At 43.0% G+C, this 15,943-nt stretch overlaps 1 protein-coding gene across 4 annotated transcripts in view; it reads right to left on the bottom strand.

The window, feature by feature from the left end:
- Positions 1 to 15,943, bottom strand: part of LOC146972744 (CREB-regulated transcription coactivator 2) — a 59,062-nt gene that overhangs the window by 14,021 nt on the left and 29,098 nt on the right. For all 4 annotated transcript variants that reach the window (XM_085803150.1, XM_085803151.1, XM_085803152.1 and 1 more), the window contains exons 7-12: positions 14,102 to 14,128; positions 13,274 to 13,353; positions 13,037 to 13,086; positions 10,996 to 11,267; positions 4,942 to 5,393; positions 1,149 to 1,508 (exon numbers count right to left, since the gene is read on the bottom strand). In XM_085803150.1, coding sequence (XP_085659276.1) covers positions 1,149 to 1,508; positions 4,942 to 5,393; positions 10,996 to 11,267; positions 13,037 to 13,086; positions 13,274 to 13,353; positions 14,102 to 14,128 — 1,241 coding nt within the window. The remainder of the gene's footprint in view (positions 1 to 1,148; positions 1,509 to 4,941; positions 5,394 to 10,995; positions 11,268 to 13,036; positions 13,087 to 13,273; positions 13,354 to 14,101; positions 14,129 to 15,943) is intronic.

Raw genomic sequence — 15,943 nt, 5'->3', positions numbered from 1 at the left:
CACATAAAAGTCCTCTTCTTTCTTGGTGTGGCTAATTTCTGCACTTTCCTTACCTTTTTTTTTAAGCAGGAGCCAGTGATCCTCTTATTAAAGGTTTTCTTTACCCCTCACATACTGTCTCTGCCTGTAGCCTAGTGGTTAGCTTGCTGAGCTGGAGACCTGAAGGTTACTGGTTCAAATCTTGCCTCAATAACAATTATAGTGAATTATTTTCCCAGTCGTCCTCTGTTGACTTCTGATAACTTGCTTCATGTTGAAACTGCTGCTCTCAGCCTGAAATTCACAGAAATTTTCATTCTAAGTCATTCAAGCTTGACTCTCAAGCTTTCTTGATGTTGACAGTGTTTCCAACAGGTGCAGCTTTGGGCTCGTTAACTTCAGAGTGAGACAGAGTGCAGCTCATCAACAGACAACAGTCTTTGCAACTGTGTGTGCACTGTGGCCTAGAGGCACAGTGGAAGTCTACTGACCATGAGGTTGTGGGTTCAATTCCGACCTTGGTCAAACATTTGTTTGGTGATCACTGCTTGCACTATTTGCTAATTCTGCAACAGCGTTCAGCTGCTTTCAGCAGTCACACCATTTCCATTCTTGGAAATGCTTTTTCTAGTTTTTGTTTCAAATTCAACATTAAAATTTCATTTAAATGTCCAGTTGTTAGGAAAAATTAAATTCCAAATTAATTAATTTGTTGACTGACCAAACATTAATTTTACTTTCTTTATCACTGTGATGGTTTAAAAATCAGATGCATAGAAAAAGAGAGGGTTGCCCGCACACTCTTAAAGGAGGTCACAGTGATTTATTTAGCATTCTTTAAAAATCAGATGCAAAATATAAATTAATAAATGTAATACATGATGAATGTTGTTTATTTGACCAGATTGAATTGAATTTAAATCCCAGTTTGCTCCTGAATCCACCAAACTGCTGGGATCAGAATGATCCTGATGTTCTGGATCAAAGTTTTGCTGATTCTACCAAAAAGTTTCAACACAAACTGAGGATTCGATCCAGATCACACGATCTAATCCAATCACCTGTTGTTTTAGTTTTGAACAACAACCCATTTTTAAGATTTGATCTAATCTATTACCGGGTAGATCAAATTATTAGATTACTTCCTGGTTGATGTGAAGGAGTCTCACCGATCCAAAGTGCTGCTGCTGCATGTGCTGGTTGCGCAGGTTCTGCAGGTGCAGCTGCTGCATGGCCTGAGATTGCTGCTGCTGCTGCTGCTGCTGCTGCTGCTGCTGCTGCTGCTGCTGCTGCTGGGCGTTGGGCCGCGGCTGCTGCTGCTGCTGCAGTCGGTGCAGCTGCTGGTGGTGGTGCTGAGCCATGGGAGGGGGCTGCTGCTGCTGCTGCTGCTGCTGCTGCTGCTGCTGCTGCTGCTGCTGCTGCTGGGGGGTCTGGGGGCCGGGGAGCGGCTGGTGCTGGTGGGACTGGCTGAGCGGGTACGGAGGAAGCCGCTGGTCCAGAGGCAGTTTACTGGTGTCCAGAGCGACGCCCTGACAAACAGACGAACCACAGAGATGATGATGATGATGCAGAAAATAATGGTTTCAAAGATGCAGCGAGATTCTTAATGGGACGATTCTGAATCGATGCAGCTAGGGTTGGGCGGTATGAACAAAATCTTATATCACGGTATGAGTAATTTCATATCACGGTAACGGTATATATGGCTTAAAATAACTGTCGCATTTGATCATTTTCCTCTTTTATTTTTTAACTTGGATTTCTATAAAAAAAAAAAAAAGACAGGAAAAATGCCAGAGCAGTCTTGCTCCAGTTAGTGCAATTATATAGGCTATATAAAAAGAAATCACAGAATCACAAATTAGCATTTTACAAAAATGCCTACGGTCTGTGCTGTTTATGGCTGTTCAAACAGGTCAAACCGGGAAAATCAAAGAAGTTACTTTAGAGTTCCTAAGTAACCTTTACAGTCTATGGTAGTACACAAAGGGCTCAAATTTCAAAAACTGACGGAAAAACGGTGGGTGGGAGGGACGGAAGTGACCATAATAAACAAACAGCCTGTCCTGCAGTAAAAATGGCACATGGAGGAGTAAAGCAATATGTTAAGCGGCAATATATATTTAAGCATCAAAGATGTTAACCCACATAGTTTGAAACAATGTTTAAAACACACACAGCCAGTGTCACAACTAAGCATAAAAAGCCCGCTAGCTTAATGCTAACGTATAATGTAAAACACCATAGACGGGCTAACAGAAATTAGCATCGCTTATAACTTGACTTATTCCTCTTCTGAAAAACTCTGACAAGTCAAACTTTAGGATGTGTTAGAGGTCTAATTCATCTGTCTAACCATCAGAACTATGACACATGAAACGGTAAACACAGCTGATCGATCGAAAAAAATTACGGCTGGAGTGAATTACTTTCACTTTTCACTTTTTCGTCTTGTTGGGCGGGTCGGGCTGCCTCCGCTTCCTCGTGACTCCCACTCATGGATGTATTATATTATGCTCCCACTCCTGCTTTCACTCTCCGCCTCAGCCATGGTTGTTATCACTCCGGTAACCGGTAAAGCTGTTTCTTCTTCGTCGTGCTGATGCAACCACGCCAAGCAGTCTGCTGCAGTGCCGGCTCCCCCGTGTGTGGAGGCGGTGTAACTACAGTGACTCAGAGAGATGCCGCAGACATCTGCTCTTTCTCCGGTATAAACGGTATTGCAAAATCTCTACCGGTAGACATTTTATACCGTCACACGGTATAATACCGTCATACCGCCCAACCCTAGATGCAGCTATGTCACACAATCAACCTTTAAATTCAAATAAATCATTCAAGTTTGACGATGTTGTTCACAAACCGAGACAGTGATTTATTTAAAGGTACATTGTGTAGGAATTCCTCCCATCTAGCGTTGTGGTTGTATATCCCAAGCAACTCAGTCGTATTTTTCATGCTGCATTCACGTGAAATTGGGCAGACGGCAGACGGACGACAGCCGCTGCACGTAACGGCATCAACAAGCCTCTATGTAAACAAGTGGTCTGTCAGCACGAGGCAAAACAATACACGTGACAATATGTTGTCATGGCGATGTGGTATTGTTTACCCGACCCACGTTTTACCGGCTTTCTCCTACACTGATGCTGCATTCACCTGCAGTCGGGCAGATGGCCGTCGGTAACAAACCAGATGTCATTTTAGTCACAGAAGTCCAGAGAAAGCCGGTAAAACAATACCACATCGCCATGACAACATATTGTCAGGTGTATTGTTTTGCCTCGTGCTGACCGACCACTTGTTTACATAGAGGCTTGTTTATGCCGTTACGTGCAGCGGCTGTCGTCCGTCTGCCGTCTGCCCAATTTCACCTGAATGCAGCATGAAAAATACGACTGAGTTGCTTGGGATATACAACCACGCTAGATGGGAGGAATTCCTACACAATGTTCCTTTAATTCTGGGGTGTCAAACTAATTTTAGTTCAGGGACAAAACACAAACAGCGTAATTTGATCCCAAGTGGCCGGACCAGTAAAATAACAGCATAACTTATAAATAACAAGAACTCTTAATTGTTCCTTTGTTTTAGTTCATTATTTAGATGTCTATCGTTAATAAACTCTCCTTTTACAAAACATGTTGTTTTGCCTCGTGCTGATGGACCACTTGTTTACATAGAAGCTTGTTTATGCCGTTACGTGCAGCGGCTGTCGTCCCTCTGCCGTCTGCCCAATTTCAAGTGAATGCAGCATGAAAAATACGATTGAGTTGCCTGAGATACAACCTGAGATACAACCACAACACTAGATGGGAGTAATTCCTATACAATGTACCTTTAAAGGTTGAGGAGTTGTGATGTTGTTGAGAAATAAATATAAAAAATTCAGAGGTTTTGACCTTTTCTTTTTTTACAGACAAAATAACTTAAAGCAGAAGTAAGCGATCCGGTCGTTTTGGCTAACTTCCTGTCAGCCGATGGAGTTAGCAGCCCCCGCCCTCGTCATGGATCTATTTGTCCTCGTCCCTACGTCACCACATTCAGGCGCATCCCTTGGCTGCACACACAGAGAGGACCGCCCCTTTATGCCGTTCTCTCTCCTCATTGGATAAAGGTTGTAGGATACAAGGAATGTTTTCTCCTGGGCTCAGAGCAGAGCAGAGTGACTGACAGACCCGTGTTTCAGACCAAACACTCTATCCACCACTTTCCTGAGAACGACGCTGGGTGTCGCCATGACACTCCATTCATTACATTTTAGATTAACCATAGCTGGGCTAACCGTTAGCTGTTAGCCATTAGCAGTGTCTTAAATAACTCAATAAACGGCCCATGAAAAAAATATTTTTTCCAGCGGATATCCTAGTTACAACATGACTGAGCTAACTGGAGTAGTTTCATGTCGTGTCCGACAACGGGAGGGTTTTAACAGCTTACGTCCTGATAGTTAGCTTAGCTGCTGCTGTTGTTAGCTGTCAGCAGCAGCAAAGCTAACAACTACGATAACCATGACTAATTACAAAAACGTGGACACAGAAATGGTAATGTTTGTTCAATAATTCGTTTTATAGACTTAACAAACATCAGATTTAGTCAAAACGGTTTTGGCAGCCCAGAGCCCCCACATTTGGTGCCTACACCGGCGGCTAACGCTACCAGTTAGCCGCTAGCTAGAATGCTACTAAAACCGACTTCTGTTGTGGTGTGACGCAATGGATCATGGGAAAATAAAGTGGTGGATAGAAGTGATTGCTGTCGGAAGATACAACTATTTAAGACTTAGATTAACACAAATATTCCGCTTACTTCTGCTTTAAATCACCACACAAATAAAAAAAATCCGAAAACAGACCCCGTTGTTTTGTACCGGTACCGACTCCACTGAAACCACTGAAGCGGTGTCTTTTCAAAATAAAAGAGTGAAAAGGGAAACAGGAAGTGTGTGTGTGTGAGTGTTACCTGTGTGATGGAGGACAGCGTGGGGGAGATGGTGGGGGAGAACTGTTTGGAGTGATGCCTCCTCGACTCGCCGCCCATGGGCACGATGAGCGGCGACAGCTGGACCCGTCTCCGTGGCGACGTGCTGAGCGGCTGCTGACCGTAGGAGGAAGAGGAGGAGGAGGAGGAGGAGGAGCCGACGCCGCCGTAACCGGGGTTACCGCCGGACGCCGACTGCAGCGAGGAGTTGCTGAGGGAGGAGTGCAGCGATTGGCTGCTGAGGGACGACGGCAGCGAGGGGGAGGAGCCGAGCGACGACTGCAGCGAGGGGTTGCTTAGCGACGACTGCAGCGAGGCGGAGCTCAGAGAGTTGGAGAAGGAGTGGCTGCTGAGCGACGACTGGATGTTGGGGTTGCTTAGCGACGACTGCAGGGAGGGGTTGCTGAGCGTGCTCTGTAGCGACGCCAGGAGACCTGAAACCAAAACAAAACACAACAACACGACACGGTGAGACAAACTGGAACAAAGTGAGGCTCAACTCATCTGATGCTGAACCAGCCTGTGGTGCTATGAATTCTGGGTAAATCCAGACTTCAGACTCAGTTACAGGATGTTTTACTTTGAAAATCCAGACTCTGGCTCCGTTCCATACCAACGTTATTGAATCTTAGATTGTCAGACGTGGTCTTTTGGTTTTTGTTGCCAGGTGGTTACCATGGCAACACTGGTCCCCTTGGGTGTCAGTTAAAAACAAAAAAACAAACAAACAAAAAAAAAAACAGTCCAGGTTAAGAAATGTTATTAAAACCTTTTATTAAGAATGGTATTATATTTGAGTTTTAGTTTATTTCTTAGTCTCTTTCTTTCTTTCTTTCTAGATAGATAGATAAATAGATAGATAGATAGATAGATAGATAGATAAATAGATAGATAGATAGATAGATAGATAGATAGATAGATAGATAGATAGATAGATAGATAGATAGATAGATAGATAGATAGATAGATAGATATTTGCTGTAAACTGGAGACTTTATGCACTGAGACTTAACGATCTAATTATCTAATGATCAGTCTGAGCAGCACCAACCACAACAACTGAACACTTTTAGTCGACGGCTCCTTAAAACAGCTGATTAATTAATTAACTAAATCATTAACTTGATTAATGATTTCAACATTAAGGTGAGTAAGAGTCGTTAATGAGTGACTGTGGTTTGCTGCTAAGATGGAACTAGTTAACGGTGCAACCACAGACTGCGGCTGCACCAGTTGACGTCTTTAGAGAAACTGCTGAGTCATCATTAATTATACAAACTGTTCAAAGTTAAAACCACACATGAATCTCTCTGAGCAGCATCTTACACCCCCCCCCTATCCCCCACCCCCCTCCGTCTCTGTGGCCTCAGTTTAAAATAAACCTCTCGTTCAGGGACTCGAACCCACTGGGGAAACCTGGGCCTGTTTTCACCTGAGCTCCTCCTCCCCAGGTGATCGGAGCAGGTGAAAACATCAGCGCTGTCCCTGAACGCACCGTCCTGACATGGCCGACAGCAGTTTTAGTGCTGATAAAGAATGCAAAATCGACTGTTTGGGCATATTCTACATTTTGGCGAATAATGTCCAGGCTGTAGGCTCCTTGTCAGTGTTTGCCATTCATTCATTTACCGTACTTTCTGGACTATAGAGCACCTGTATATAGTCGTATCGAATTTAAAAGCGGATTTTGTAAAAATGCGCAAAAAGCAAAGCGAATTTATGCCCGTTTCCATTCATTATTATTTTGCGATTAGGAGGAGTGCACCGTGAGATTACGTCATAAGAGAGCGTGAATGTATCCAACAGTTGACCGGACTCCGGACTATAAACGCACCTGTATCAGCCGCACCAGCTACATTTGAAAAGAAAATACATATTATATAGGCCGCACTTGGATATAAGCGGCAGGTTTTTTTCAGATATTTACACAGAAAGACAGTAGGGAACTGTGACAGTCCGCTCGCTTTTCCTCTGTTGTGGTTACGCTCCTCTCCTCCATGTGCATTTGTTTACAACGAAGCCGGTGAAAAATCTATAAATGGAGCGGTGGATAACGTTACATAACATATACGATGTTACAACATGTGTGTTTGTGTTGTTTTAACCGTCATAAACAAAAGATTACGGGTTACGGAGCGCGTTTGTGTTGCGTTGTGCAGAAACGAGAGCTGGGACACTGGGGAAAAAAGTAGCGGCTTATAGAACGAATCGCCTTGTTGTTTACATTCTACTTCCGGGTAGAAAACCAGCACGTAATTTGAATGAGATCAATAGTAACGAACGAGAGTTCAGCTATATGTCTTATTTTTCATGCCCTATCACCGTTTAGACAAATCTGAAATGATTGAAGAAACATTACTATTTCTGTGTGTGTGTGTGTTTTGTGTTGCTATGTGTTGTATTTATTCAGTTTGGGGGAATCACAGTGTCTAGAAAGCATCAGTGGCTCAGCTGACAGGGACAGCTGACGGCGGTAGCTAGGCTAACGGCGGTAGCTAAGCTAACAGCAGGACGTCAGCTGTTAAAACCCTCCCGTTGTGGGACACGACATGAAACTACTCCAGTTAGCTCAGTCATGTTGGAACTCAGATATCCGCTGGAGAAAATATTTCTTCATGGAGCGTTTATTGAGTCACTGAGTTATTAAAGTTAAACAGGTAGCTAACCGTTAGTCCGGCTAATCTATGATAACCATGACTAATTACAAAAATGTGCACACAGAAATAGTAATGTTTGTCCAATCATTGGTTTTATAGATTTAACAAACATCAGATTAGTCTAAACGGTGATATAGTGACATGAAAAAGTAGATACATATAGCGAAACTCTCGTCCGTCACTATTGTTCGAATGCTGGTTTTCTACCCGGAAGTAGTTGTAAACAACAAGGCGATTCGTCCTATAGTCCGGAAAGTACCCTGCTCGACCAACGCAATATCGTTCTGTTCATTCGTCTCTGCATAGCGCTCTTTCTCCGTTATTATCGTCCACACACACAGACAAGCGTGCATGCGTGACAGTCCGACCCCCCCGCCTCAGTCTCAAACCTGTGGGAAACGCTGCTTATTTTTTGGAAGTGACAACTATGTTGGCAGCTGTTAGCAGTCGCTTATTTATTTAGACTATGACAGAAATGTCTGTGGCTGGAGACGTGAAAAAGAGCCTGTGTCCGCAGCACGCACCTCCGAAAAAAAGTTGCAACAGGGTGTGTAATTAGGAGTTTAATAGGCTGTCTTTACACTGCAGGCCTTGATGCCCAATTCTGATTTGTTGCCTATATCCGATTTTTTTGACAGTCTATTTACATGTTCTATCAGAAGTGACCCACATCTGATCTCTGCATTTACACCTGCTGTGCCTGCATGAAACAACCCGCTGGAAATAAACTAGTGATTTTTTATTTTTTAATACGGGAGATTGTCACGTTATGATTCCATAATATTTTTAAACGAAGGTGAGTCTGGTGTTCAGAGTTTATATCCAACACGTCACTTACAAAGTGAATGTCCGTCCTTACTAAATAAAGTTAGTGAAGTGGCTGCGTGGAGCGGAGCTGCTGTGAGATGAGCAGCTGACAGTGACGGTGACAGTTGTGTCACCGTCCGATCCTCCGTCGCTAATGTGGTGAGGACAGGACAGCCTCTTGTTTTTCCTCTCTTGATTTCTTATCGGCTCGGTTCAGTTTTTGCCGGTAGGAAAACGTGGAATCTGGTGTTTATCACGCGCGCTCCCTTTTCACACTCCTCGGTATGCATAGAAATTAATATTAGGCCTACTGTATATGAAAACAAGAACTAGTGAGGGGGAAAAAACAGATGCGCAGACACCAGGATGGACGATCCGATCGAAAATCACTCCATCCCTACTAGATCCAGACTAATTAACATCATGATCCAGACTCAGGTCTTGAGCCTCTGGGTTTGATCTCCAGCTGCGTCCTCTCTGTGGTCTCTGCACAGTCACTTCACCAACGACGACACGCAGCTTCAGTTTCCGACTGCACGTCGTCCGCCCACCTCAGCTCCATCCCGTCTCTCTGTCTCTCTGAGTCTCTGACTGTCTGTGGTTAAATTTAGGCTCCGCCCCCACGTGAATCCCCCTCCGTTTCATTTAGTCGGCGCTCACCCACAAACTTCCTCTGCTCAGCTTCACGTCAGCCTCAGAGCCGAGGCCGAGACCTGCAAACGGCTGAGTCCTATAAAAAACACCAGAACTATAAATACATCTCTACATTGTGAGACTGGAAGTGTTTAGTTGAAGGCCAATCAGAGGAGAGCAGGCTGCGCGCCTCTTTTCTGATTGGCCGGATGTTTTATGAGTGATCTAATAAAAAAAAACCAACAAACACTTTGGTCAAAGCTGAGAGAGAAAATGAAGACGAGCTGTTCACATTCACAGAGCCACTTCCTGTTTGTTGTCCTGCATTTACTGGAGCAGTGAGTCAGGATTGTTACCGACAGTTCAACTCGTCTCAGTTTCACCTTGACTGTTTTCGGTGGAGACGTCATTATTCTCATGTATCAATAAATAAAAACACACAGAAATAAATAATTCAATGCTTGAATTAATAGTTGCTAGGCAGGAAACTGTAGTTTAACGAGTCTTTTAATCTTTTCCTGTGCAAAAGAAAAAGAAAATTAAGTTGAAATTAAACGTTTACTTAAAAGTGGGGAAAAAAACACACATGTTTTCACTTTTATGTCTCTGTTGATCGGTTCAGTGTTTTAATCGATCAGTCTGTGGATTGTTTGGTGAGGTCACAGTGACCTTTGACCTTTGAACCACAGAAACACACTCAGTTCTTTAGCTGGAGCTTCACAGAGCGAAGTTCCCTCCAGGCGAAGCCGAGATTCTGAGAAGCTTTTATGGAATTCATATTGATTTTCATGGATTTTGTAATATATTTCTGGTTTTAGTCACTTTCAAACACTTTTTTGAACCATTTGATGATTTTATCTTTCTAATTAAGTCGTCACGATTTTGAATATCTTCCCTTTTAATCTCTGCTTCTACATTTTATTGATCTTTATCTCTTTGCAGGGCTGCTGACTGCCCCTAAATTGAGGCATTTTACCCCTTGAAATGTGATACAGTGCAAGTGAAATGTCAAACTTTTGCACATGTTCAACCAGTAAATTTGCTGTTTTATTTTTAACACTTATGAAACGTGGAAGCGGCGACTCAAAGACTCAGGAATCAGTCATTACAGGTGTCAGGCCAACGTGTGTGAGGATCATGAATGAAAAGGAAATGTGAATATTTGCTTTGCAAGTCGATTTATGGTGTGTGCAACTAAATTTTCTGCTTGTGCTCATAAAATTTTAAAGGGAAGTTGCAGTTTTTTACAATCTGGACCTTATTTCTAGCATAAAATCCGATCATTTCCTCACCCAGATAACTTTGGTGTCATTATAAGTCGTTGTGATGAAATGCCGCGTATATCCGTATAATGGAGTCTACAGGGCAGCAGAATGCAGCCTCTAAATAACACATTATCTGCAGAGAAACTCCTTCATTTCACCAATATTTAGTTCTGATAGGCTAGTGCTATTCCCCTCTGAGTCCGGGGTTAGCTGTTATCAACATCCGGGGTCTGTAGGTTGACCTACTGACCTCTGACCTGGATCATGTCATCTCTCACTCAGAGGGGAATAGCACTAGCCTATCAGAACTAAATATTGGTGAAATGAAGGAGTTTCTCTGCAGATAATGTGTTATTTAGAGGCTGCATTCTGCTGCCCTGTAGACTCCATTATACAGATATACGCGCCTCTCGGCTGGAGCTCATTTCATCACAACCACTTGTAATGACACCAAAGTTATCTGGGGGAGGAAATGATCGGATTTTATGCTAGAAATAAGGTCCAGATTGTAAAAAACGGTAATGGGGTCACTGCCTAGTAAAAAGTTAGTCATTAATTGTTCTGTAGGAGTGAAGGTTAACTTGGTATTATTATTGTTTTTATTCTTTAAAGCAGCTTTGTGTTGCTTAGACCGTCTAAATAACTCTTAGTGCCGGATGAGAAGCGGCGGCTACCTTGCGTGTGGTGGTGGAAGTTGCCGTTGCCTCCCTGTGCGTTGGCGGCGTTGATGCCCAGCTGCGTGAGCGTGGAGGCCAGGTTCCCCGTGCTGCTGCCGCCGCTCAGAGAGGAGGATCCTGGGTAGCCGGGCTCGTCCTGGTCCAGCGGCGTGGGCAGCGGCGAGGGGAAGTGCAGGCTGGACAGGTCGGGCAGCGAGCCGCCCGTGTTGAGCGCCGAGGGGAGGATGCCGTGGGCCGGCGTGGACGGCTGCTCCGGGGACGTAAAGATACTGGAGGAGGAGAAGAAGAAGAAGAGAGGGGGTCACTGTCTGAAGGACAATCAACAAATAACAACCGTCTCCTCCTCCTTCAGTCTGAGCAAGTGTTTGAAGAAAATCTGAAGCAGCGTCAAAGAGAGTTAGATCCAATGTCCCACATCCTTGAGTTTTACACTGCTGACTTGTATCATCGGAACAGACATGTCCTGTGTGGCAACATAGAATAATTGAGGACGTGATGCACAGAAATGCATCGAAATACATCAAAATACATCGAAATGCACCGGGATGCATCGAAATACATCAAAATGCACCGGGATGCATCGAAATACATCAAAATGCACCGGGATGCATCGAAATACATCGAAATACATTGAAATGCACCGGGATGCATCGAAATACATCAAAATGCACCGGGATGCATCGAAATACATCAAAATGCACCGAAATGCATCGAAATACATTGAAATGCATCAAAATGCACCGGGATGCATCGAAATACATCAAAATGCATCAAAATGCACCGGGATGCATCGAAATACATCAAAATGCACCGGGATGCATCGAAATACATCGAAATGCATCGAAATACATCGAAATGCACCGGGATGCATCGAAATACATCAAAATGCACCAGGATGCATCGAAATACATCGAAATGCACCGGGATGCATCGAAATACATCAAAATGCACCGGGATGCATCGAAATACATCGAAATGCACCGGGATGCATCGAAATACATCGAAATGCACCGGGATGCATCGAAATGCTTCGAAATGCATCGAAATGCACCGGGATGCATCGAAATACATCGAAATGCATCGAAATACATCAAAATGCACCGGGATGCATCGAAATACATCGAAATGCACCGGGATGCATCGAAATACATCGAAATGCACCGGGATGCATCGAAATGCACCGGGATGCATCGAAATGCTTCGAAATGCATCGAAATGCACCGGGATGCATCGAAATACATCGAAATACACCGAAATGCACCGGGATGCATCGAAATGCATCGAAATACATCGAAATGCACCGAAATGCATCGAAATACATCGAAATGCATCGAAATACATCGAAATGCACTGGGATGCATCGAAATGCTTCGAAATGCACCGGGAACCGACCAAATTCCCACCAAAGTACAGAGTATCGACTCACTTGAAGACCAACGGTACCACATTTCAGTACCTAAACGCATCTTTTCGGTACTGGAAAGGAAAAATATTCTAACAGTACAGTTTTTTATCAAAGTCCGCACCATGCAGAGTTTGCGCTGCGCCTCAGTTTCACTTGTTTTTTTATTTGACAGAGTTTCACACAGAACTTTCTGAGGCTGTAGGAGACTTTCTATGTTTCTCCTTCTGCCACAGTAAAAAGGGAATGTTTACATTTTTTCAGACAAGACGATCGTCTCTCTAAAACATAAAATACTCTTAAAGGTTGAGGAGTTGTGATGTTGTTGAGAAATAAATATTCAAAATTCTGAAGTTTTGACTTTTTTCTTTCTTTTTTACACAGACAAAATAACTTAAATTACCACACACCCAAAAAAAAGTACCGAAAACAGGTACCAAGTATCTGTATCGTATTGATTCAAATGTGAAAGTTCCCCATTCGTAGACTGGTGAATCGTAATTGGATCGCGAGGCCAGTGAAGATGTAACTATACTAGTTATGAATCGACTGAAGCTGTGTCTTTTCAAAATAAAAGAAAAAAAAAGGGAAACAGAACAGGAAGTGTGTGTCTGTGTGTGTGTGTGTTGGACTCACTTGATGCCGGGGACTTCACAGGACTTGGGTCGGGACGACAACAGAGGCAACTGCAGACAAAAACATAACGACACGATGTAATGTTTCAATTCAATTCAATTCAATTTATTTAAAGTGGGACAGTTTGTTTCTGTTGCTGCAGGTTTTTAAATATAAACCCATAATTAAAAGAAATAAAATAAAATAAACAATAATTCATGATATAATAATAAAGTGCAGGTGTGTCTGGGTCGTTACCTTCTTGGTGTCCCAGGGTTTGAGCAGTTTTCCTTCGTCCAACACGTTCTCCTCGATGGGAGGAACCGGGTACGGAAACACTGAGGGACAAAAGAGTGCAGCTTCAACACAAAAGGCACATTTCAGAATAAAAGCATAAAACACAACAATGAGCCTGTTACTGTGTCTGTTATGTTCTTGTGTTGGATCCTTTTCAAACCTGAGACGCCGAGCGACGAGAAAATCAAGTTTGTCAACGAGCAGAAAAGTTTTGTGGCTTCAAACAGTTTAAATGAAATAAAAACACATGTTTATATATGTGACTTCAGTGTTTCACAGTTTCACACCCTGAACTGTTACATTCACAAAAATGTTTTACTCAGATTATGTTCATATTTTCACAGGAAGTGAAACAGACGTAGTTATTCTATAAAATTATTCGATATAACAAAAAAAACAGTAGGGGTTAAAACATACACAAATATTAACTTATTTTTCATTCTCTATGTTTTTCTTGTGTATATTGTATTTGTACTATGCTTGTCTTTGTTTTTGTCTTACTGTTATTTTATTTGTGAACCGTCTTGAGCTAAATCTGGAACGAAATATTGTTTTGTATGTTCATGAATATGCATATATGAGTCCCGTTGCAAATAAACCAATAAATGAAATGAAATGTGTGTTTCAGTGACTTCATCTGACACATTTAAGTATAAAAATGAATCTTTTCTGCAAATTGACAAATCTGAAATGTTGTTGTAGGCCTATATTAATGTTTGTTGCTGACGTGTGACTGATAAACAGAGACAGACTCAGTTCAGTGTCGGTGTGTTTGAAGGTTTCACTCACTTCTTCTGCCCTCGCCGTCGCTCTGACCTGCAGAGAGAGAGAGAGACAAAGAGACAGTTAGTTCATTTACATTAGGACGTCCTGACTCTTCAGAAACATGTTTACACTCTGATTTTTATCTCTCGGGGGGAGAGAGAAAGTCTCTGAGCGCCTGAACGCATCACACCACTTTCACTTCTGTCCCTGTGGGTTTTAGTCTTTAGAGGCCTCGAATGAATCAGCACGAGACAGACAGACAGACAGACAGACAGACAGACAGACAGACAGACAGACAGACAGACAGAGAGAAAGACAGACAGACAGACAGACAGACAGAGGTTCATGAGGTGAATGTAAATGTGTGTTGTATAGACCGAATATCTACTTCCAGGTAGAAAACCAGCACGTAATTTGAATGAGAACAGTAGCTAGTAATGAACGAGAGTTTAGCTATATATCATGTTTTTCATGCTATTGTCACCGTTTAGACAAATCTGAAATGATTGAAGAAACATTACTATTTCTGTGTGTGTGTTTCGTGTTGCTATGTGTTGTATTTATTCAGTTTGGGGGAATCACAGTGTCTAGAAAGCATCAGTGGCTCAGCTGACAGGGACAGCTAACGGTAGCTAAGCTAAAGGCAGCAGCTAAGCTAACGGCGGAAGCTATCTTCCATGTCAAATTTCGATTCACGACTCGTCCTACAGCTTTGAAACGACCCAGGTGAATTATAAATCAAAACGCAGCTTGATCAGGATCAGTGTGCTATCACTTTTCTCTACAGAACACGAATTTACAGAAACTGCAAAAAAAAAAAATTCTCATAGAGAATGAATGGGAGGAGGTAAATTATTGGACTTTTTCAAACGTCTACTGCTCCGGCATACTTTCACCTAGAGACTCCATTTAAACTTTAAAATGTAGACACAGGTCTCATCTATTGGTGTATCAATCCACGTTTCGATAGGTATTATAGTTTTTGATTAATCACTGTTCAATGACCATGATCATTTAGGGGGAAATGTTGAGATTATAATGGGTGTGTATTGCACGGAATGTTCGTGTCAGAGTCGGTGACATCATCGGTTAGAGTGAGAGGAGTCGCCTGAAATCGTCTGAAACTTTTCTCTTTCCACGCTGCTCACGGACACAATTTACACTCTACACACATGATTTTTTTCCACAGTTGTAGACAAACTTGTCCTCTCTCCAACAATGTGTTCAACAAAGCAGAGAGACTCACAGAATTTAAACTGTGAGCCTCTGAGTGCGGCCACGTCTCTCTCTGCTCCTCATTGGGTACATTTACATGGACAGTTTCAATCGGTTTCATAAAGCTTTGGTTTGAATCAATCTCTTTGAAGATTTCAGCTCGGGTGTTTACATGCACCGACGAAACAAACGCTTTGAATGTGCCCGCAGCCCTGAGTTTTTGTGTTACTATGGTTACAACAGTATTGATTATGGAAGTGCTACAGCTGTGCCAAAATCAAGGGGGCAGTTGTGGGTCTGAGAAGTGAAGCTCACTTCCGCGTTCAAAAAACTGCAATCCCCCCGGCTTCCTCTGGGGGCTGGTGTCAGAAGGGAGCATTCCCCATAGACCCCCATGTTAAAATCGCCGACTTTACATCCTCAATAAACATGATCAAAGCCTGGTGTCAGAACGTTTTTTGGTCTCAATCGATAGTTTCTACCCCCGCACACACTCTGAGGGGGGTGAATTTTTTTTTAACTCTACCGTTTTACTGTTATTAGGTTAAAACTCTGACCAATTAGAGCGCGGAAACGTTGAGTGACAGGTCCGAGCAGCTCCGGAGACAAGCTGCTTCGAGGCCAGTGGGCGGGTTCTCGGCCGGCCAACCC

Source organism: Trachurus japonicus, chromosome 16 (genome assembly GCF_045865225.1).
Source record: "Trachurus japonicus isolate A0001 chromosome 16, Traja_1.0".
Lineage (NCBI taxonomy): Eukaryota > Metazoa > Chordata > Actinopteri > Carangiformes > Carangidae > Trachurus > Trachurus japonicus.
The sequence above is the reverse complement of the archived record's forward strand: the minus strand, read 5'-3'. Positions and strand labels throughout refer to the sequence as shown.